The sequence below is a fragment of the Canis lupus genome, chromosome 9 (genome assembly GCF_048164855.1).
Source record: "Canis lupus baileyi chromosome 9, mCanLup2.hap1, whole genome shotgun sequence".
Lineage (NCBI taxonomy): Eukaryota > Metazoa > Chordata > Mammalia > Carnivora > Canidae > Canis > Canis lupus.
The window spans coordinates 47,326,398-47,350,980 of NC_132846.1; the positions used below are offsets into that span (position 1 = coordinate 47,326,398).

General features: G+C 45.8%; 1 protein-coding gene across 21 annotated transcripts in view; it reads left to right on the plus strand.

Annotated features, from left to right (window-relative positions):
* The window catches only part of RGS6 (regulator of G protein signaling 6), a 570,894-nt gene that overhangs the window by 453,437 nt on the left and 92,874 nt on the right, over nt 1-24,583 (plus strand). For all 21 annotated transcript variants that reach the window (XR_012036887.1, XM_072839235.1, XM_072839241.1 and 18 more), the window contains 3 exons: nt 17,047-17,097; nt 20,025-20,131; nt 21,350-21,401. Coding sequence is in view for 20 of the 21 variants with exons in the window: in XM_072839235.1 (XP_072695336.1) it covers nt 17,047-17,097; nt 20,025-20,131; nt 21,350-21,401 (210 nt within the window). In the remaining variant the exon portion in view is untranslated. The remainder of the gene's footprint in view (nt 1-17,046; nt 17,098-20,024; nt 20,132-21,349; nt 21,402-24,583) is intronic.

Here is a 24,583-nt window from a genome sequence, read left to right on the forward strand (position 1 = left end):
TGCTTTGACAGAATTTTGAACCATCAAGTGACCTTGGGAATAGAAGCCAAACTTCAGCAAGGGTGGAAGAGAAACATCAAGGCACGGATTCGTGAGGTCCTGAGGATCTATGGAACCACCACCTCTAGAATTCTTTTACCAAATATACTTCTATCTTGGTTAAGTCACTCATTTTATTTGGGTTTGTTTGTTTGTTTGTTTTTCTGGAATGTGCAGCTGAACCTAATCTCAATCCTTCAAAACTATACACAAGTCTCTACTTAATAAACTCCAAGTCTGGTTCTCTCAATCCACTACCCTCCCATCAGCCTGAATACGACCACTGCTCAGAAAATGTTTTAGCAAAATGGACAGGGCTTTTATCATGTATTGATCAGACACTAGCCTTTAGTTCTGCTTAGGCTGGAGCTGTACAACTTCAATATTAATCTCGGCTTTAACAATTCTTTCAGAGCTTCGACCATATTTTACTATGATAGCACCAGGAGAATCAGCGAGGGCAAGACTGGACTAGTCCTGAATAACTTAAAATAAGACCTTGGGCTGGCTCCGTCATCTTTAACACACATAAATAATCTGCAATAGTAAACAGAAGGTAACTCTCCATGCCGAAGATCTGGCCTGTCTTACTATCAAGATTCAGTAGCGGCCCTAAGAAGTAACCAACCTTATTAAAACCAACATCTAGAAGAAAAAGGCATAGTTATTAGCTATACCAAAATGCAAATCGATTTTGACCAACACTCTTTAATATATTCATCAGATGTTTATTGAAAATCTGTGATACGCTGTGTGGAATGAGACAGGGAGGCAGAGCTGGGAAGATGGGCATCTCTCTCCTTAAAGACCCTCATACGCATCAGTGGAGAAGACAGGCCAAGAAATGAGTGCAATCGACTTTATCCTTTTATTTTTTCCAAGAATCATACGCTAACTTCTGCGCTCACAGCTCACGTTGGCTCGGGGTACCTCGTATAGCTCTCCCCGCTCATCATTTGGATCCTGTTGTATTCTCTTTATTAATTCTAGCAATATCTTTAATTATTCACCACCTCAAACCTATTCCATTTTGGAAGTATCCAGCACTTGGGTCAGGGGCGGTGATGAGAAAATGGGGCTAGAAAGAATAAACTCATGTTGGGTTTTATACTTATTCTTTCCTAGTTAATTGCAGGGTTTCTTCAATTGGGAATATTCTCAGTATCTTCCCTAAACAGAAGCCAGCTTCTCTCTGTCTGGAGTTGATTGGTATGAAATGAGGCTTGCACTTCAGAAAGACACCTCGCTCCCACTCCCAAAGTCTTCTAACACGGTGGGATCTGAAGCTTGAAGTCACCTCCAGGTTGAGTGACTGTGTCTGCTCAGAAGCAGTGTTCACACAGCAGTGCTTGGCCACAGGCCAGCTCCAGAATCACACAAGATGCTTTCAAGGAGTCTGCTATGATTTAGTGTTAGAAAAGCCAGAAAACATGTTTAAACTTGTCATAAATCAGGAGAGAACACCAAAATCCTAACTGTCTCTTTGGCTTGGTCACTGGACAGAGCTGTCAGGGGCCATAAATGGTGGTAGTGTGGATTTTCCCCCGAATTGAGACCTGAGCAAGAGCAAGAGCACTAATGACTCCAACAGCAAGTTGTGGTAGAGCCTGGCAGAGAAGATCCGGTGTTGGAGCTCATTTCCCTGCTGTCTCCCGAGGAAGGGAATGGAGTGCCATGATCCCAGGATGAGTCACAAAAGAGAGCAGCCTGGGCATTCAGAGTAATGGAAGGCATTTCAGATTAAGGAAGGACAGGCTTGTGTTCCCTGGCAGCTGCACCACTTATAAGCCGAGGGCTTCATTCTAATGCACTCCTCTTCTCGTCCACATTTCCTCATCCAGCACCATTTCTTTGAAGTACATTCCTATATCCCAATCACTCCCAAACAGTATCTCCAGTCTGCTCTGCCCCCAAAAATCCAGACCCATTTTCCAATGGCCCACTTGACTTCTTTACTCAGATGGCTGCTATATATAAATCTCAGACAAGACATGGCCAACAGATGAGTCTGGGCTTCCTCCCCAACCGGCTTCTGTACCTCACTTAGTCTGAGTCCCACTATGTAGGCATTTGGTTAAGCTGGAAACCTTGGGGTCGATCCTGACTCCTCTCGTTCTGAGACTTTGTGTCCCATCCATTAGAGAGGACCAGGAGCCCTGCCTCCGAGGTAGGCTGGACTCCACTTGCTTCTCCCTACCCGCCACCACCATTGGAGCCCCACCAGCATCGGATTCCCCCAACCCCTTGAAAATGGCTGCTAGCTGGTCTCTCAGCTTCTGGTCCTTTCACAATCCCCACTCCTCCCAGCAGCCCAAACCATCTTTGACAAGATCTCAGCCCTTTTTACAGCTGCTTAATACTATTGTGTGTACGTACCACATCTTTCTTTTTTTTTAATAAATTTATTTTTTATTGGTGTTCAATTTACCAACATACAGAATAACACCCAGTGCTCATCCCGTCAAGTGCCCCCCATTCACCCCCACCCCCCGCCCTCCTCCCCTTCTACCACCCCTAGTTCATTTCCCAGAGTTAGGCGTCTTTATGTTCTGTCTTCCTTTCTGATATTTACCACACATTTCTTCTCCCTTCCCTTATATTCCCTTTCACTATTGTTTATATTCCCCAAATGAACTAGAACATATAATGTTTGTCCTTCTCCGATTGACTTACTTCACTCAGCATAATACCCTCCAGTTCCATCCACGTTGAAGCAAATGGTGGGTATTTGTTGTTTCTAATGGCTGAGGAATATTCCACAGCTTCTCTATCCATTCATCTTTTGATGGACACCAAGGCTCCTTCCACAGTTTGGCTCTTGTGGACATTGCTGCTAGAAACATCGGGGTGCAGGTGTCTCGGCGTTTCATTGCATCTGAATCTTTGGGGTAAATCCCCAACAGAGCAATTGCTGGGTCGTAGGGCAGGTCTATTTTTAACTCTTTGAGGAACCTCCACACAGTTTTCCAGAGTGGCTGCACCAGTTCACATTCCCACCAACAGTGTAAGAGGGTTCCCCTTTCTCCACATCCTCTCCAACATTTGTGGTTTCCTGCCTTGTTAATTTTCCCCATTCTCACTGGTGTGAGGTGGTATCTCATTGTGGTTTTGATTTGTATTTCCCTGATGGCCAGTGATGCAGAGCATTTTCTCATATGCATGTTGGCCATGTCTATGTCTTCCTCTGTGAGGTTTCTGTTCATGTCTTTTGCCCATTTCATGATTGGATTGTTTGTTTCTTTGGTGTTGAGTTTAATAAGTTCGTTATAGGTCTTGGAAACTAGCCCTTTATCTGATACGTCATTTGCAAATATCTTCTCCCATTCTGTAGGTTGTCATTTAGTTTTGTTGACTGTATCCTTTGCTGTGCAAAAGCTTCTTATCTTGATGAAGTCCCAATAGTTCATTTTTGCTTTTGTTTCTTTTGCCTTCGTGGATGTATCTTGCAAGAAGTTACTGTGGCCGAGTTCAAAAAGGGTGTTGCCTGTGTTCTCCTCTAGGATTTTGATGGAATCTTGTCTCACATTTAGATCTTTCATCCATTCTGAGTTTATCTTTGTGTATGGTGAAAGGGAGTGGTCTAGTTTCATTCTTCTGCATGAGTACCACATCTTTCTTATCCGTTTATTTTTTATTTTTTTATCCTTTTTTTATATCCATTTGTTTATGGACAGACACTTACATATCTTGGCTGTTGTAAATAACACTGCAATAAACATAGGGCTGCATCTATCTTTCCAAATTAGTGTTTTCATTTTCTTTAGGTAAATACCCAGTAGTAGAATTATTGTTAGATCATATGGTATCTCTATTTTTAATTTTTAAGGAGCCTCCAGAAGTCATAATGAATGAAGAGATCACAGGGACATAAGGGAGGCAAAGCATAGGGAATGTAGTTGATAGTATTGTCATGGTGTTGTATGGTGGCAGTAGTAGCTACTTGTGGTGAGCACAGCGTCACGTCACTTGCTGAATCACTGTGTTGTACACCTGAAACTGATGTAACATGGTGTATCAATGTAACACTCAAATAAAAAAATTGAAATAAATACCTAAAAGAAATGAAAGCCCACCTCAAGTCCCTCCTCTTCTCAGAACCCTCCAGAGTCTCCCATAGGTGCTGTGGCCCCTCCTTCTTCAGTCTCATGTCCAGCCTGGCCTGTGTCTCCAATCCCACATGGCTGGCCTCTGCTCTGTCCCACCCGGGGTCTTGGCATCCCTGCTCTTCCCCCAGGTACTCACACAACCCATCCTTCCTGCTGCTCAGGCCTCCAGGTAAACGCCATCCCACTCACCTCCCAGCCTCCACAGCCCACAGCCTCCCTCTCTCCCATCACCCCATTTCGTCTTCATTATTGCACTGGTTGGTTGTTGTTGTTGTCTTTGCGTGGCTTGCTCCTTAATTGTCTGACTCTTCCATGGAGGTGTGACATGTTCAGATGAAGAACAGCATGGAGCACAGCAGGAGCTCTGCAGATCTCTCTAGAACAAATAAACAAAGAAGCAGTTAGGCTCTGAGCCTCTGCTTCCCCAGCTGTAAAACGGGAGCATCTGAGTGAAAGCTCAGGTGTACTGTGACGGTGCCTTAGGGCAGGTATGTGTGCGGCCCCTTTGAGCACCGCATCTCCTCATAGCTGTAAAGTATCAGTGTTGGCGGAACCAGGACATCAGAGCAAAATCCTCCAGCCCTGCCTTCCACTACAGTAAAGCATGTAAATGTGCGTGAACAATGATTTATGGATAGACCTTATAATAAATGCTTCCTCTCCTCCACTTCTCTGCTGGATCCTCTGCCTGGGTCCCTCCAGAGCCACCCTCCACCCTTCCCACCCAGCTCTGCATCCTCAGAGGCTGTCACTGTCAGCTGCACTAGTAGGCAAACTTGCCCCTTCATTACGATGGATTCAAGCCTCGGGTGGCACCAGCAGGACATCAGTGTAGACAAGGAGAGGTCACAGCATTTGTTCCTTTGCAGACCTCGGTCTGATAGTGGCTCTATTCTAAAGGCCGCAGCTCCTGTCCAGCCATCCTGTCCTATAGCAGCCACCTCCTCTGGGTTTCCATAACTGCCCTATCTTCCTGTCCCCGTTGGACCTAGCAGAGGAAACTTCTCTAGCTGATGCTCTGGTTCCAGACGGCTTCACCATCCTTTAACCTGACCACACCTTTCTCTACAGCACCTTCATTCCATGCTCCCCCCGCCAGGACCTCACTGACACAGCATCCGCACGACCGTGCTTTCCACAAAAAGCATGCCCACTTGCGGGGGTGGCACTTATGCTTTTCTTCCTGGCCTTTTCTTTCCCATCTCGTATCCCAATCCTCTGCCCTCAGCTCCTCCTTAACCATGGAAGACCAACATCACCTGGAAGCTTAAAAGAGAGAATGTGTTGGGCATCTTGGAGATGCGTGCAGTTATTTATCCCTTCAGTGGGCTGAGCTCGGCCTCTCTTTTTCCCCCTCTGGCTACTGTGTGGAAGCAGTCAGGATTCCTCCCAGCAAGGGGACTCAGGGCAGCTGACCATATGCATCATTCTGATGTTGGGCCTATACTTTGTATCACTTAGTTTCTAACAGATAAAAATCATTCTGTCTTCAAAATTTGTTCTGAACCTAAACTTTTTGGTCATTTGTCAGGATTTTAGAGATGGGGTGTATTACAGGAGCAATGAGATATGACATATGGAATATCAGAGGGTGTATGTGAGCGTGTGAGCGCATGTGAGCATTAGGGCTTGTGTGCTTGAGTGTGTGTCGGCTCTGTGTATGGGTAGGGTGTGCATGGGTGTGGATGTGTGTGTGTGTGTGTGTGTGTGTGTGTACACCATGAGTGCTAATAGGGCATGCACAATCACTGAGAGGGATGGAGAGTGGGGATGGGGGGAGGAAAAGCTGGAATGAGAGCCTGAGGGAGTGAAGAGGAGGGAGCCAAGCCCTGCTAGCCTCAGGGTCCTCAGTCCCCACCCTCAATGTCTCTTACCTCCGGTAAGATGGGTCTGAACTGTAGACTTTTCTAAACTCCCCTCCATTCAGTGGCCACATCACTTTTCCCTCAAGTCCTTCAAAGGGCCCTGGCCCCTTACTCATCTGTTTGAAGGAGAAAAGCAGTTAGGGATTTCAGAAGGCAAGAGTGGGGCAGGAAAGGCAGGTGGTGGGCCAGCTCCCGTCTGGGTGCAGTCCCATGTCACAGTGATGGCCGGGCAGTGAGTGCCATTCTGCTGGCCTCCTGGTTATCCAGGGTCCTGGCCTATCAGCAAGTGCAGGACATACAGGCCTCTGACCAGCTCCTGTCACTCTGGCCACTGCTTGTGTTTGGTGCCAACGCCTCCCTGCTACCAGACAACCCAGCTCTCTCCTTCAGCACTCAAGGCTGTCAATCCTGGTGGAGTCAAGGGAGAGGGCTCCTGTGAAGGCAAGATAACAGCAGACCCCAGAGAATCCAAAGCCACTGGCCCTCCCCTGAAAGGTGGGGAGGCAAGGAGATGACCGGGGGTGTGCTGCTCCCCTTCTGGGTTCAGGGGGGTGTCACTGGCAGCGGAGATCCAGGGGCTGCAGACCCAGCAGGGTTCATGGCCACCCTGGCAGTGGCCATGAGGCTCAGGTTGAGAACAGAACAGAGGGAAAGGCCAACATCCTTATGCTGGGAAAACATGAGATCATTCCTCAGCAACTCTGAGATCATTTCCCTTTAGCTCTTCAGCCTGGTTCTTTTTCTGATTCATGCTTGAATCTCAGCCTTTGCTGTCTTGCCACGGTGCTTTGCATGTAAGGGATGCCAGCGCATGCTGGTGACTTTTTGCCCTCCTAGGACTCTTCCTTTTCACGGAAACTTGCTATTAATCCACCTTGACCTCAGCATAAATGTTAGATGTCCCAGGAGCCATTCATGTGGTTGCTTCAGGCTGCTGTGGGAGACTCCTGGGTTCTGCATCCAAGACTCCCTTTTAACCAGCCTTTTCTCACCATTTCCCATGGATCCCAAACACCTGCTTCCTGATGCTGGTTGGCCAGAACACTCCCGGTCTGTGGCCCCAGAGCACCCCACAGATACTCCAGTCAGAGTCCTTGAAGCAATTGGTGCCCTTTTTTGTTTAAGGGCAGAGCTGTTTTATTCATCACTGCAGGTAGATAAAGGAAATATTCCAGTCAGAGTAACAGCAATAATAATCATCAAGTCAACATGTACTCATCATTTGCTATGTGTGGAATGACACGATCAAGTCATGTCTACCCTCTCAGACTGTGTTTTTTTCATATCTTATAGGAACTGAAGCTTATAATTTCAGGGCAAGACACATCCCCAAAGTCACAGAGCTGGTGGAAGGGGGCACCTGGATTCACACCCAGGCCACTTGCCCCCTCAGCTGCTCCTATGGGAGAAGCCAGCCTAGAGCTGGGCCATAGCTGGGCTAGAGGTCTCGGATGGGTCCTCCTGATGTTTTGCCTCAAGAACTTAAAGTGGACCTGGGAATGAATCCCCTGCTGATAGAGAAGACCCCACTCCAAGTTTGAAAGGGTGGGCTCATCCATCTGAACAAAACAAAACAGAGAAGCTTGGAAGAGCCGTACTAGAACACATTGAACTCTCTGGAGGGCCTGTAGCATAGGCCTGGGGAAGAGTGGGGAAATGATGTAGGAAAGATGTTAGGATTCGAAGCTGATGGCCAAGAAAGAATTCTTGAGACATCTTTGGTGCAAAAAGGTGGTTTTATTAAAGCAGGGGGACAGGACCCATGGGCAGAAAGAGCTGCACCGGGGTTATGAGGAGTAGCCCATGATAGACTTTCAAGTTGGGAGGGGGGTTAGGAAGAGCACAAGTGTCTGAGGAATTTTGTAAGCAAGGTTTCCAAGACCTTGAGGGGGGTAGCTACTGTTGGGAAAAGATAATTTATTATTGTCTAATAAAACCTTAGCCATGAGACCCTTCAGATGTGTATCGGTGGGTCACATTCTTCGGGGATGATTGCCAACATGTATCTTGAGGGGTAGAGATAAAAGAAGTTTCCAAAGGAATCTTTATATGTTAAAGTAGACTCACAAGATCCTGGGGGTCAGGCTAAGGCCTTTTGACCTTAGCAAAGTATCAACATCAAGACAGCTGAGCCCCTAGAGGAAGGTCACTCTGCCTGTCTCAAGGACTAGTTGATGGGCTGTAGGTAGTAAGGAAATTTAATAATTTCTCTTCTGCCTTTGTTTCCCACATCAGAAAGAGGCGCGATTCCAGGTTAAGGATCTTCCCCCTGGGAGATCTACTCCAGATTCCAGTTTGGGCAGATGGAGGGTCTGCATTGGTTGTAGGTAAAAAGTAGACTCGGATGATGTCTATTCTGTTACCTCATCTTAATCATCATAACAATGTAAGGTGGATTCTGTGATCAACCTCATTTTGCAGGTGGGCAAACTGGGGCTCTGCGTGATGGAGTTGCTCATCCAAGGTGATGCTCCTGCAAGGGCAGAGTCAGGCCTTGAACCTAGGTCCATCTAATTACAAAAATTCACTCCACTAGACTGGAGCTGTTCTTTGACAAAGCCTAGAGGCAGGCTCCCAGGGACCGGAGCCGGAATTAGTGCAAAACTGATAAGATCTTTGCTTACAAACCCGTGTGTCCCTGGCTCTGCTTGAACCCTGGCTTGCTCACACTCCCTGCTGTGCACTCCTCGTCCGTCCCAAGGTGGTGGCAGATGTCCAGTGCCCTTTGCAACTTGAAACCTTAAAGCATGCTGCTGAACTGGATCAGTATAATTGCTATAATAGTGTGGACGGATGGATCGCATTCCAGATAAGTGACTACAGCCTGCGGACCTGGGCATCATAAAGGCAAGATCCTCCCCCCGCTCTCCTCAAGAAAGGCTTAGGCCCACAGATTAACTTAAATATAAATTCATGTGTTTCTAGACCACATTTCAGATTCAAAATTTGCAGAAATGAGGTGACCATTGGACAATGCTGGGAGGCAACGTAACCCCGACACCTGCCAGCCACAGAGGCCCCTCCAGCCCACCCCAGAACCTCCCCGGAACACTCAGCCGCCCCCAGAACATTTGTAATGCTCTCCATTGGGTGCTGCGGGAGGCCTGGCATTAGCTCACTTCTCTCCTGGAGCCTCCAGTCTGCTTTTGGATGGAGCTGAAGGCACGCCTCTGTGGCCACCACCCTCAGGGATCAGAGGCTACACCCCCTGTGGCCATATCCTCCATCTCCCTGCACCAAAGCCCAATCAGTATAACCATGTTCAGCCTTCTCTTTAATAAGCTGATTGTGAAGCTAAATCCTGAGTGCTCCCCACCTCCCCTGGATGCTTTTGATTGACAAAACTAATCTCTCCTCCACCCCCACGCCTGCCGCCACCGCATCCTCTTGCAAATCATGTACTCGGCTGCTGACAATTAGATATAAGGCCTGGGATTGGGACACAGGAGGGTTATGAGGTTATGAATCAATCGTGGGGGCTTGGGTGAGATAACAAACCAGGGGCCCATCTCAGACACCTCACCGCAACCCTCAGAGCCTCCTGGTTGATTTATGAGTTGGTAATAACCTCGCCTGGTCTCCTGCCCCCTATTATTTTTCATAATGCACAGGGAAGCTTTAAATTTGAGAGAATGGGGAAACGCAGAATCAGAGCAAGGAGGCTGGGCTGGGGGGGAAGGGCCCACCAGGGGGTTCCCAGCAGCTGGTCCTCTTTCCTGCTGTGTGGGCCTTGGGTCACAGAGGGGCGCGGTGGCCACACACCCAGGCAGGTCAGCAAACTGATTTGCCTGGCCTAGAAGAAGACCCCAGGGAGGTGGCCCTGACAGGCCCTGGTTTAAGAGTGGGTATGGTGGTCATATATGGGTACCACTGGGTTCAAAATTATATTTGACATGTCTGGGTTTAATTCCTCCAACCTGTTCAAAACCAAGTCAGACTCTGCAGAAGCCTCCCTGTGAAGAAGGGAGAATCACACACTGGATCAAAGCCAGTCAAAGGCGGTTTGAACTCTGCAGTCTGGAAGCCAGTGGAGTGAGCGGAGAGCCAGGCGGAGAGCTGGGAGGGGGATGGTGGCTGTCAGCCCCAAAGGAGAGAGGCGAAGACCACCTTTCCTGTGCTCACTGTCCTCTTGAGTGACCACCAGTGTTGTGTAAAGAAAAGAAGGCAGCTTCAGGTTGCTGCCTAATATTTTTTTCAAGTGTTCATTTGTTGAGCTTTCTCTATACAAAAGATGTGACTTTTGAAAGATAACAATGTCCATAGGTAAAAAACCCCAAAACTTTCACCTAAAGCAGTGGTTGCAAAATGCCCATCCACAGTGGATGGCATTTTGATACTGGTTTCTGATGAGTTTTTCATGGGCCACAAAAATTGAGAGAAATGTTTAAAATGTAATGAATATGTGCATATGGATGGGTATATATTACATAATGTATACTTGGATACAATCGTTGCTCAGTGAGCATTTATTAAACCCCAACTCCATGCCAGGGCTTCACATGGTGCCAGAGATAGGACAGTATGACAGAGTCTGCTGGCCCGGAGCAATAGTTTAGAGAGTGTTAGAAGTTGAATTGTGTCTTCCCAAATGTTGGTATGTTAAAGTCCTAACCTCCAATATCCCAGAATGTGACCTCGTTTGGACATAGGGTTATTTCAGATGTAATGAGTTAATGTGAACTAGTTAGGGTGGGCCTTAATCCCTTATGACAGGTGTCCCTCTAAAAAGGAAAAGTTGGATGCAGAGGCACGCACGCAGGGGGAAGGCCACGCAAAGATGAAGACAGAGATCAGGGTGATGCATTTGCAAGCCAGCGAACACCAAAGACTACCTGCAGAAGGGAGGAGACAGGCCTGGAACAGAGTAGACTTTCCCTCACCGCTCTCAGATGAACCAACCCAGCCAACACCCCAGTCTCAGGCTCTGGCCTCCAGAACTGTGAACCAATCAATTTCTGCTCTTTGAGCCACTCCGTTGGTGGTACTTTGTTGCAGAAGCCCTAGGAAACTAATACAGATGGGAGAGGCAGACGATCAAATAATCACATCATGATGTCTAATTCCAAATGGAGGGCAGCCCCGGTGGCCCAGCGGTTTAGCGCCGCCTTTAGCCCAGGGTGTGATCCTGGGGACCCAGGATCAAGTCCCATGTCAGGATCCCTGCATGGAGCCTGCTTCTCCCTCTGCCTGTGCCTCTGCCTCTCTCTCTCTTTCTCTGTGTCTCTATGAATAAATAAATAAAATCTTAAAAAAAATAATAATTCCAAATGGAGAAGGAACCCCATTCTCTGCAAGCGAAAGTCAGAGAACTTGAACTTGTTTGGCAGTGAAGGCTTTCCTGGGGATGTTAGGGCCAAAGGACACACAGGAGTCAGCTAGAGGTGGGGTGGACTGGAGAAAGGAGAAAGCGTTACTAGCCCACAGAATAGCTTATGCAAAGGCCCTGCAGCGGGATAGATCATGGTGCATCCCGGGAGTGGAAAGGCGGCCCATGAGGCAGAAGGGGAGAGAAGAGAGAGGAAGAGGATGTTGGGATGTCAGGGACCAGCGCACGCAGAAGAATGATGCTCAGTTCATTATATTGGACTGAATTGCAGTGGGGCGAGTACACATGCTCTGCCTTCCACTATCGAAAATTCCTAGTTGCTGCTGCTTCTCTGGGACGTGCGGATCACGTGATTAGACACCTGGCTCCAAGACAAGGTCCCTGAGGCACAGACTCTATCCGTGGCTAATGTGTGCTAATGCTTACTCTGTCCGGGCACTGCGCTGGCGTCGCACGTAAGCACAGCACTTCCTTGGATACCTGATCTTCCTTTACCCTCTAAGCAGGTGGTATTACCCCCTGTTGACCCACGAAGAAATGCAGGTTGGGGTGGAGGGAGGTTCAGGGACCTGCCCAGGGTCACACAGTGTGTAAGTGATGCAGCGTGAACTCAATCTGACTTTAGAAACACCGTGCCTTATTGCTTCATATACTTGGTAAACAAGCATCTATCTGTGAAATTTGCCACACTTTTCCTTGGAAAAACTCAAACCCATTGACCAAACACTACTCCTCAAAACGCCGCTAAATTTGTCACGCCACACAGTTCTTCCTCCTGACGCTCCTTCTGTCGTCCTGCCAGCTAGTCACTGTGTCCAAAGCCCTAAAGTTTAACATCTCTTAAGTAAGTTCAGCTTTCCCTGCTAATTGTTGCAGTGTGTGTGTGTGTGTGTGTGTGTTTTAAAGATTTACTTGTTTGTTTGAGAAGGGGGAGGGGCAGAGGGAGAGGGAAAAAGAGAATCTCAACAGATTCCCCACTAAGCATAGAGCCCCACATGGAGGCTTAGGAGTGGAAAAGGCACTCAGGGAAAAGGCAGCTTTGAGTCATGCCTTCATTGTTCTCCGCCCTTTCCCTGGAGGGCAGGAAATGCCCAGGGCCCAGGGGCAGCAGGAGGCCACTCGAAGTTCCCCTCACCCTCTCTACCTCGTGTCTGCAACCTGATTCCCCACATTCTCTCCACGCCTGGTCTCAGAGGCCTCCATGTCCCTCTCTGCTCTTTGGAATGAAAAGTATTTTTCTTGGTGCCTAAGCCACATATTAATGTTCTGTGAACTCCAAATAATAAGTACATGTAAAGAATAGAAGTTTCGGGATCCCTGGGTGGCTCAGCGGTTTAGCGCCTGCCTTCAGCCCAGGGCATGATCCTGGAGACCCGGGATCGAGTCCCACATCAGGTTCTGTGCATGGAGCCTGCTTCTCTCACTGCCTGTCTCTGCTCTCTCTCTCTCTCTCTCATGAATAAATAAAATCTTAAAAAATAAAAAGAATAGAAATTTCCTATAATTTGACCCTCCTCCCTTTCCAAGATCACCTGAACAGTTTAAATATTCTTCCAGAATTTTCCTTCTCAGTATCCATATATGTCTGTATGTACGTGATTAATCGGATACAAATGTAAATATGTCTTTTCTGTTGTAAAAACGTCATTAAAAATGTTTTAAAGATTTATTTGTTTATTTATGATAGACATAGAGAGAGAGAGAGAGAGGCAGAGACACAGGCAGAGGTAGAAGCAGGCTCCACGCAGGGAGCGGGACGTGGGACTTAATCCTGGGACTCCAGGATCGTGCCCTGGGCCAAAGGCAGACGCTAAACTGCTGAACCGCCCAGGGATCTCCCGTCATTAAAAAAATTTTTTAAAGTCATTTTACAATACACACTGCTCTAGATCTGTTTTTTCATTTAATACAGTAGGTGTTCAATAAATATGTATTGTATGGACAAGCCATAATTAATTATTCAATACCCTACTTGAGAACCTTTGCGTTATGTCCAAATACCCCCCAATACACATGCTTATATGTGAAAGATATAATTAAAGTACTTGCATACAACACATATAGAAACATAAATCATACCTGCATATAATAAATGTATACTTCAGTATACTAGCAAACCATGCATGCTATGCAGGAGAGTTTCAGGTGCCCTCTGATGTTGTTCATGGAAATCCCTGGAATATATGTGGATTATATTATCCTCAAAAAGAAAACTTTCAGCCAAGTGTTTTAGAACCGTTGGGGATAAAGGGTGGCTATTCTGCATTTGTCCCTAATGTTTCTACACTGGCTTTAAAGCCTTGGTAGGGCAGTTTGACTAAGATAAGAGCCGAATCCAACAGTGGTAACAAAGGACAACAATTAATTTGAGAGAGAATAGAAAAATAATCTGCTTCAAATTCTTTTTAGAATAGGAGGGAAAGAATGATTGGGGGCCAGAGGGGAAAAGGAAAAAAGGAAAGAGAAAACAGAAGAAAGATCTTTCTCCTGACGGTTGTTTGCACAATTCTCGCCTGATTCTGCAGTGTAATAATTGTAGGTCTTTTAAAGGACATAATATTATGACAGATTTCCCTCCCTTACTTGTTCCCGGGGCTGACATGCAACATTTACTTCCTGCCACAAGGCTGGAAGCCGGCCCCTCCTGGGTTAGTCCGAGGAAGCCTAAAATACCCCACACCCAAGATGAACAAGAATGTCCAGCACCCAAGGGGTTGTCCTGTTCGCTGAAGGCCACCATGCAGGCCGCAGTGGGTGAGGGACAGTGGGGTTGTGGCTACCACTGCAAACAGGGCAGTGGCCCAAGACTGCCAGGGGCTTGAGGACAGTCACACCAGTCGCCAGATGAAGACCCTGACTGTTACAGTGGCTGCATCAGGGCAAGAAACCCAGGTCTATGGTCCCCACATTGCCAGGTAAAAAGGAAAGAGGATTTTGTGACTTTCCCTTCTTTACCAAAAAAAAAAAAAAAAAAGAAGGTGGGGGTGGCTTAAATGTGATCCTTCAGCTCTGTGAATGCAAACCAGGGCCTGGTGGACTGGGGAGAACAATTAGGCCAGACACTGAGCACAGAAAACCAAAAGGGGGTAGAAATCTAGACAATGGTGCTGAAGTCTCGGGTGGGGTGGACGGGGGAGCGGATATGATAGCAAGGAAGGAGTTTCAATGTGAATGAATACTAATTAGTGACATGGATATTAATGATGACAGTAATTAACAGGGGAAAGGAAGGGCTGTCATTGTCCCAGGGTGAGTAATCAATCTTGGCAGGTGATAAATAATGGTTCAGCAAGCTCAGCAGAAAGATAATCCGCCTGCCCGGGGGAGAGCTGTTGCTGATGCTGGAAACCTATCCGTTTCCAGGCAACCCACAAAAAAGAACTATTTTTCTTTTGAGGAAAAAAACAGGTTAGAGTCTCTCCCCCACCCCCAACTTGGGATTACAGTTCTTATTTGATTTCTGCTTTGTTCTTCATTTCCTAGGACAAATGTTGAACTTGTATAATTTGGAGGAGATGGACACACACACACAAGCACACACAGACAGACTCTCCTTTCTCTCAAAGAATGTGAATGAATAGGAGTGGTTTTCATCCAAAGTTTAGCTCACAGATACCATCCGGGAGCAAGAGCGGGGAAAAGCTTAGAAGTTCTGCTTTTGAGGTTGAAATGGGGGGAACTTGCTGGGCTGTGTCAGTGGAGGCTGGTCCCGGGGGAGCACAGAAGGAGTAGGATGGCGCCCTGGTTGTCTACTGAGCCAGGTTCATTCTCCCTCCAGAGAGCCAGAGAGAAACAGGCCTGTGTTGCTCTCACCTCTGGCAACCAGTCAAATTTCTGAGAAACTTTATTTCTGGGAAAAAGAGCAATGCTCCCTAAAGACTTCTGGTAGTTCTTCATGTTTGCAGCTCGGAATATGTTCCAGGAGAGCTATGGGCAGACCCTCTCTCTCACACCAAGCCTCAGACCCATGCACGACAGGACTCAGACATCTAGAAATGTTGCCCTTTTCAGGCTGCTTTCCATCAAGCATTCCATCCTGAGGTGACAAAGCCACCTTTGAAGATCTGTACTGATTTAAAGTGAGATGGTTGAGTGAAAAGGTGAATTGACTGGGAGTTCAGAACCTTCCAGAAATTTGGACTCCTTGACTCCCACAGTGGCTCTAGGCACGACATTCTCAAAGGGAGGCAAACAAAAGAAAACATATTCAGAGGATTGTGACCAGAATGGGAAGGGGGTCTAGGTCATGTCATGGGAGGAAATGGCTGAGGGACCCAGGCATGTTTCACCTCAGGGAAGTAAATTCAAGAAGAATGTTGATAGTATATTGGATGGACTCCCTCCAGAGCAAGAAGGTCTGGGTTTGTTTTTCTGTCATCAGAGGACAAATGTTAAGTCCAAGAGAGGAATTTAGAGAGGGTCATATCTCTGTTCAGAGAAATCACTGGGACAGGCTAACTGGGGGGGGGGGGACTGTGATTCCCAGGTAAGAGGGTTTTTCCCAGTGGAGATTATGGCACCTCCTGTCCAGGGTATTATGGATGGGACTCCAGTATTGGCAAGGATTGGAGTAAGCAAGCTTTAGAAGTCCTTTCCAACTCTTACAATTTTGAGTTAGTTAAGGTTGGACTCGATGTCAAAACAGATAAATCCCAACTTCTAGGGCTTAACACAACAAAGTTTTTGTTTTTTGTTTTTTTTTTTTGTTTTTTGTTTTGTTGTTGTTGTTGTTGTTGTTGTTTTAAATCAAGTCAGAACCTAAAATGGGCATCAATTTTTGTGGTTGTTCAGGAGCCCAGGTTCCTTCCACATTGCAGCTCTGTCCTCCCCTGGGTTCTTGGGGTTCTCTCCATTCAGCCAGAAGATAGAGAATGAAAGGGTCAAATGGGAGTTTTCATGGTCCAGGACTACAAGGGGTATATGTCATTTCCAGCCATAATACATTCAATCTATACCCAAATGCAGAATAGTCTAGAAATGTAATGTAGTAACCTAAGGGTTAGAGGAAAGAGGTTTTGGTGAATAGAAATTTCTCCCCAGAAATAAGGTCATTGTCATTTAAAATAGGCCCATGCCAGAAAAAAAATTAGAGGTTTATTTATTTTTTTTTTTTAAGGACCTGTAAGGTCACCTTTGTTGGTCAGGCCTTGTCAGTTAGAGTAGGATGCTGAAGAGACCTCCTCCCTCAGGAAATATCCTGAGAGCCAGGTGTGATAAAATTTCACCTCACCTGTCTCGGGGAAGTCATTGAAATCTGTATTTGCAGGAAGTCCCCTGTAGATACTCCCTAGAAGTATGGACACAAGATCATCCTGAGTCATCAGAAGTGGATTTTTTTTTTTTTTAATCTATGATAGTCACACAGAGAGAGAGAGGCAGAGACACAGGCAGAGGGAGAAGCAGGCTCCATGCACCGGGAGCCCGACGTGGGATTCGATCCCGGGTCTCCAGGATCGCGCCCTGGGCCAAAGGCAGGCACCAAACTGCTGTGCCACCCAGGGATCCCTTTTTTTTTTTTTGGAAACAAATAGGATGGTGACTATGGAAGTGTCCCAGTAGATAGACATTGTTAGGAATGAAAAATCATCAATATTACCTAGCTCAGTGGGCATGTGCTAGTTGGAATTAGGACTTTCTTAGGTAACCATGTTTCTTCTGCCACAGGATAAGCATCATGACGTCCTCAGTTCAAAGTGCTTTATCGTTTCAGGTACTGACATTGTGCAGTGGCTTATGAAGAACCTTTCCATCGAGGACCCAGGTACTTGACCCTGACCATCCTCCATGGTATTGAGGGACATCCCACAAACAAATTCTAAACCAGATTCTCCTATCTTCCTGAGAACTAGGCTTATAAATGTGAATCCCAAGATATGGAATCACTCTATTTGCAAATAAAATTAATTTATTTTCTTGACTGAATATCTATCTTTAAATCTAAATCACCCTTTGAGGAAATGAGCAATTATTTAGAGTGCCAAAGAGCCCAATACAATAACATGTGAAATGAGATGAATTCTCGTTAGCCACAGCAATTAAAGATAAGTTGTAGAGCTATCACAGAACAGCCTTCTAGAGCCAGCTCTTAAAATCAGATTGCTTGATCCACAATTAAGATGTTTAATTATTTGCTAAGACTCCTTCTGTTTTCTGCTTCTACAAGAAGTGAAAGAATGATTTTTTTTTCCAACCTTAATTGTGCATTTCAATTAGGAAAACCTTACCAGAAAAACAACAACAAAACCCTGGCCAATAAAACAGTTTCCAAATCTGTCCTCCCACCAGAAAATAAGTAGTAAAATTTATTTTCACAGCATAATTAGAAAATGAGGAGTTTCAGAAAAATGAAAATTGCACATAAGTAACTATCTATCTGTGTTAGTTAATATTTTTCAGAGTTTATTATACACTTCCTGTTTTGACTGAGTATCCTTGATGCCTGAAGGTCATATTTATAAATATCCATTAATGTGTTCTTATGTTCTTGGGGATTAAACCTATCTACCCCAAATTAAATAGCTTCCAGTGGCTATGCTTTCTAAAGATTTTTTTTAATACCCTTTCTAGGCATCTGACCTTCAGCTGTGATTTCTTCCTGGGGTCACTATGTCAGCTCAGGAATTCCTATATTTTAATCTGGTGCTCCCAATATACTATTGACTATGAAACAATATAATTTAACAACATAATTTACACAGAGTTCAATTAAATACAGTTGCCAGAAATCTGAGTGCACAAAAGCAGGTCATTAATGGAAGCGACACTAGCCTTTTTTCACCATCATGATTAATGGTCACTTCCATGACTAGTGAAAATTCTTAATTCTAGTCAAGCTCTTAATCCACAGGGAGAACCCGTGAATTCAAATCCTTTCAAGGAAAGAGCCCGAATTAACTACGCCACATGTTTCCCTCATGCAGACTGGACTTCCAATTGTCCACTTGTAAAAACTGGACTGGTACATGTCTATGGGTTTAGTTACATGCATGTAAAGCCAATGTTTCTTTGTTATAATGCTAAGCCTAAGGAGTCCTTTTCTTCAAGGTGGTCTCTTCTCTTCCAGTTGCACAGTTTTCTTTACCCTTCTACGATTCTCATTGTATTCCTGGCACATACTTTATTATGATCATTAGTAGCAGTAGCAGTATTGTGAGAGCCCTGAGCCAGTGAGTGGTAGAGGAATAGGCTTTAGGAGACCTCTGGCCCTCACCTGAGAAGCTTCTCTGAAAGGTCATGAATAATAAAGATCATATCTCTGAAGGTCTCTTATATTCAAATGGGCTTTAGGAGGATATCAAGTTTTTGGGAACTGTTTGGGCTTCTGAAAAAAATGGATGAGCAGGAGGAGATAAGATCAATTCACCAACTAGGAAAAGAAGTGTGGAAATGAGGCAAATCAAGGCATCGGGAAGCCAGGCACATCCAGCGTCTGCCCCTCCTTCCCCATTTCCTCCCCATCTGCCATATATCTAAGCAAAACCACAAAGGATGAAGTGAGAGTTCTAGCTCCTACATTGGTGACGTGAAAGTCGCCGTCTTACCAGATTTTGTTCTCTCTTCCCTGTGGAAGAAGCAGCTGCCAGCGATGAAACTCTTCTTTTGCTGGACCCATGATTCTTGAAGCACGTAGACTTTAAAAAGCAATCTGGTCATCACTAAGCAAATAAAATACAACTTCATTCATTCCGATTCCACCAGCTATTTCCCAAGGATAGGTGGTTCTAAATAAGCAAAACACTTAGATTATATACAACCTCTTGAGAAGTTCGCAGGACAAAACAAAGCACTTTAAAAAAATTCAAAGCTAATGAAAATTAGTAATGTCTGGAGTCTCCCTAAGCATATCAGTAATTTCCACATCCAAAAATTAGTTTTTACCAGTAAGAGTAATTTTATATTTGGGAAAGATTATCATGCATGGTAGACCCATTTAGATTTGTTACTTTTTCCTTAACTCTGCTCAGAATAAATGTAAATTCTTAACCGTGTGACTCGATTTATGGCCGGTACAAAGTAACAAAAACAATGGGTTAATTGTGGCAAAAATATAAGTATTTCTCTCAGGTTGGTCTCCCTATGCCACTGCCCACTATAGTGCCCTTTCTCCAATCTCATAAGAAAGTGAGGTTTTACTCTGTGTCCGTAAGAGAAGGGCAATACTCTCCTCCTCTCCAGTGGGACTGTCATATTGGGGAATATAATGTGAGTCCAGAGTCTCTCTGGGCAGTGAGGCCGTGTGCTCGTTGCCGGGGATGATAAAAATGATGAAACTACGAAGATGAATCAGGACTGCCAGCACCTACTGAGCACCAGGCCCTGCTAAGCACCTGCATGAAACATACTCTTTGATTCAGTACAGGTGTGTATGTGCCCGAGCCCGTGCTCTTAACTGTGAAGCTACTTTTTTCTGGAAGTCTTGGGGGAAGTTAAGCAATGTCAGATTCTCAGAGCTGGAACCCAGATGGGGCCTGGACATATGTTGTCCCTTCCCAACCCCACTCCCCGCCTCCAACCCAGTACATTTATATCAAAGGTTATCAATCAATCATGCAGTTATCTGGGGGTAAGGACAGCTGGCTTCCAGTTGCCTGACTTACGATCCAGCTAAGGAGCCCTGCACTCTGACAGCTTGTTAAATACTCCTCTCTCTCTCTCTCTCTCTCTCTCTCTCCCACCCTGTCCATGCAGTTGAAGCAATACACTTGGGAAGCCTTATAGCTGCCCAGGGCTACATCTTTCCAATCTCAGACCACGTTCTCACCATGAAGGATGATGGCACCTTTTACCGTTTCCAGGTAGGTCTGCCCGCCCAACCCCCTGAAGAACGTTCTCTAATCATCTGATCTCAGATTAGAACTACCTACAAAACTTAGGGTATTTAAGGGAGCAACCCTTACCTCCCCCCAGCACTGGGAAGGCCAAACAAGCTTTTATTTGGGCCATTTGTTGCTGGATGGGGTTGGATTTTCCCCATATTTCCTCATTCATTCTGAATAGCAAACTTTTGGGAGGTAAATATCACCCATTTGACAGAAGAGAACACTGAGGAGGTGCTCTGAGGATTAATAAGTCTGGGAGGTGGCCTTGATTTGAGCATAGGTCAGCCCAATGGCAAAGGCTTCAATCTTTCTACTCTGGCATACTGTTTTCCTAGTATGCAGTTTCTATCTGCTGCCTAACCCTTCCCACTGATTTTCCTCTCCTTTTCTCAGATCCTGTCCTAGAAGGAATTGAGGCAAAGGTTAAGGGGTTGTGTCAAGGTCAACACCAAGGGGTTTGGAGTGGAGTTTTTCAGATAGAATCAAAGGGTATCCTAGTCTGCTCTAGCTACTATAGCAAAATACCACAGACTGGGTGGCTTAAGCAACAGAAATTTATTTCTTACAGTTCCACAGGCTAGAAGTCCAGGATCAAGATTCCAGAAGGTTCCATCTGTGGTGAGAGCTCTCATCTGGGCTTTCGGGCAGCCACTTCTCACTGTGTCCTCTCAGTGAAACCCTGCCTGAAAGAGAGAGAAAATGAGTTCTCTAGCAATTCCTCTTATAAGGACACTAACCCTGTGGGGCCAGGGCCCCACCCTTGTAACCTCATTTAACCTTAACTACTTCCTTACTCCAAATACAGCTGCAGACTAGGGCTTCCACATATCAGTTTTAGGTGGACACAATTCAAAGGGATAAAAGGAACTTGGAGCTTACATCCTCGTAAACTGTGCTCATCTTACTTCTACTGTCTTAGGAAAAAAATCTTTGCTGTATAAACTAAGTCTCTCATTTTTGCATTTATTTTGCTCACCTTGGATTTCATTTCTCAGTACTGAGATTAAAATGTTGACGGCCTCAGCTGCATTAAGAATGGGAGAAGAGGGTGGTGTCAGCACAAAGGAAACAGGGGCGGGGCGTGTCACTGGGAGGGTTCCTCACTGGGGGCTGGAGAGGGTAGATCCTGGCTCCAGGCAGAGGAGAACAGGGGCTGCCATTCCCTTGAGTCCTGACATCGGTGCTCTTTTGCAGGCCCCATACTTTTGGCCTTCGAACTGCTGGGAACCTGAAAACACCGACTACGGTGAGCAGTGAAGAAGTGTCACTTCTGGGAGTGTGGAAGACAAATGCCTGGTGTCTGGGTGACTACCACACAGGGAGGAGGGGTCGCTATCCTGCTTAAGGGAGGAGGGGTCGCTATCCTGCTTAATCCTTTTCATACCGTTGACGTGTAATATGCTCCCTGTTCCACATAATGAAGAAAGGCAGTGCAGCCTCTGGAAGGGAATGGGGGAAGGGAAGAAAAGTTCTATCAAGCTGGCCAACATGCTCATTCCAGGGAGCCATGGAGAACCAACCATGGAGAACTGGCTGCTGACCAGTCCTTTCTGGGGCAGAGTTTCAGGAAGGGCTGGATCAAGGGGCCACCTCCCCCTTGGTCTGTCTATTCTCATAGCCTTGTTGAGACTTACTAATAATTCATCGGTGGTTTTGCTGGTTAGAAGTTAGGCAGAAAGGGAGACAGACCAGAGAGGAGTGTACAGAAGTTACCCTGGACTAGGAAAATAAGAGTGGCTGAAGTTGGGAGCTTGGCAAGAACAGAGTTACTTCTGTCCAGGCAGATATCTGTCAGACTCTTACCACATAATCTCCATGAGACTCTTTAATATTTCCACATGCCAACCCTCTAAAGAAGTTATATTGTCTCCATACTCCAGATAAAGAACTTGAGGCTCAGAGAGGCCACACCCTCACACTTACCACCTTGTATTCTACTTATCTGGATGTCCAGTCAGTTGTAAGCTCCAGGCAGGTACTGGGCCTCTCTGTTCATTCTTTTTTTTTTTTTAATTTTTATTTATTTATGATAGTCACAGAGAGAGAGAGAGAGAGAGAGAGAGAGAGGCAGAGACACAGGCAGAGGGAGAAGCAGGCTCCATGCACCGGGAGCCCAACGTGGGATTCGATCCCAGGTCTCCAGGATCGCGCCCTGGGCCAAAGGCAGGTGCTAAACCGCTGTGCCACCCAGGGATCCCCCTCCCTGTTCATTCTTATGCTCCCCAGTGCAAAGTTCATGGCTGAGGTTTAGTTGGCACTTTGTAAATAGTTGCTGACAGTTCTGGTTCTTTCTTAAAGGTGGTTAACAGACACTCAATGGTAGCATCAGAATTGGAACTCAGATCTGAGTGGCTTCCAGGCCCATGCTCCTTTCATGGCCTGTCCTTTTGCACAGCATCCTTGTCACTGACTTCGATGCTAAGGCAATCCACAGTGGCTCTCCTTGGGACTGGGGCACTTGGTGAGACACACAGCTTCTCCCGAGGTACTTTGGAGGATTGCTTGCGCAGGAAGGCAGAGGCAGCTGAAGAGTATGGAGGGAGGTGTGCTGCTGGGTAGTGTTCAGGGAAGCCTGTCCAGGAGACCTTGAGATAAGTTAGGTTGGCTTACTCCCAACACCAGCAGGTGGGAGCGATGCCAAGAATGGGGTGTGGATGACTCATGGCTTGTAAGGCGACAGTTGTTGTTTTCAGGTCTGAAGGACGGCCATCGTGCAGGGGTCTCTGCAGCTATCTGTAGGTACCACAGTGGGTCCCCCTGGAACTGGGCTGTGCTCTAAATGATGTGATAAGTGGATAAGCAAAGCTTCCAACTCAAAATCAGAGCTACATTTGGCTATTCACAAAACAAGTTCTTCTGGGGCTGAGGTACTGCTCACAAAAGCCAAACTGGAAATTTGAGTAATTGTAGCTCAGATCCATGCAGCAGCCCATGTGCCCTTGTGAATATAAAACCCAATATTCTTACAGGCCGTGAAGACTGGGGGAGGATGACAGGACCAGATAACTAGACCCTAGTAAAAGGAAGATATCTAGTTGAATATGAACCCATAAAGCTTCAGTTATTGGAGTTATTGGGCACTGCGTACACCAGGGCATTAGTTCCTTTTCTCTACATGGCTTCTCCACGTATGATTTTAGTTGTGCAGCCTGAACAAGGATAGAAATAACTATTTATATCAGACTCTCATTAAAACAAAATTATTTTGGCAAGTCGGATGGAGAAGTCAAGGTATGAGATGCAAAGGTACTCACCAGCATTTACAAAGCAATTTAGTCAGAAAATCAAAGTATTTACCAAGAGAGAATTTAGGACAGCAGCTCCAGGGTCAACTGGCTACACTAGCTGTGTGATCTTGGCAAGTTATTTAACCTCTCTGTGCCTCAGAAACTTCATGTGAAAATTAGAATAATAATAGTACTCATTTCCTAGTGTTATTTTGTTAAAATGAAATGCAATGCCTATTACGTTTGCTGTGTGACCCATGGTAAGGACTCAATAGAAACCATGGTGATGGTTAGTATTACTACTACTAAAGTAATATTTGACAGTATTAGTTTTGTGATGACCCTCTTGCCATTAGTTTTGTGATGACCCTTTGTGAAAGCAAAGCTTAGAACACAAAATAGGGGCAGCCCCAGTGGCTTAGTGGTTTAGCGCCACCTTCGGCCCGGGGTGTGATCCTGGAGACCTGGGATCGAGTCCCACGTCGGGCTCCCTGCATGGAGCCTGCTTCTCCCTCTGCCTGTGTCTCTGCTTCTCTCTGTGTGTCTCTCATGAGTAAATAAATAAAATCTTTTTTTAAAAAAAGAACTCAGAATAGGTATGATTTGGATTGATGAAAAACCAAAAACTTTCATTCCACAAACCTTTACTGATCACCCACTCTGTCAGTTGCTATGGCACAGATTTGAATAAATCACAGTCTTATCATGTAAGCATTCCAGGCTGGGGGAGGAATCATGGTGGGAAGGAAGAGAGTGAGGAGGAGTCTGATCTGAGTATTCAGAGGTTTCATGTTGATGAAGAATGACTGAGAAAGTTGAATTGTTTGGGAGGGGCAGTTTATCAAAAAGCCTTTGGAGTGGGGAAGAGACATTTAGAATGGATGTAGCAGCCTTAGGGAGTCTCAACAATGGGGAATGACCTGAAAACATTCCCTCATCTGTAAAATGAGGATAATCATAGGGTTATTATGAGGACTGAGTAAGTGAACATTTGGAAAGTCTCTAGAATAGCACCTGACATTCAATGAGCTTCATGTAGGTGGTAGGGGCTGTTATGGTGATATTCCAACATGTAAAACACTACTTGGCACATAAGAGGCACTCAGTAAATGTTTAAATGGGTGAGTGAATGAATAAATGAATGAGTATATAGGGCAGCGAATGTCATTATGGGAAAAGCTCTGAACTAGACATCAGTTCT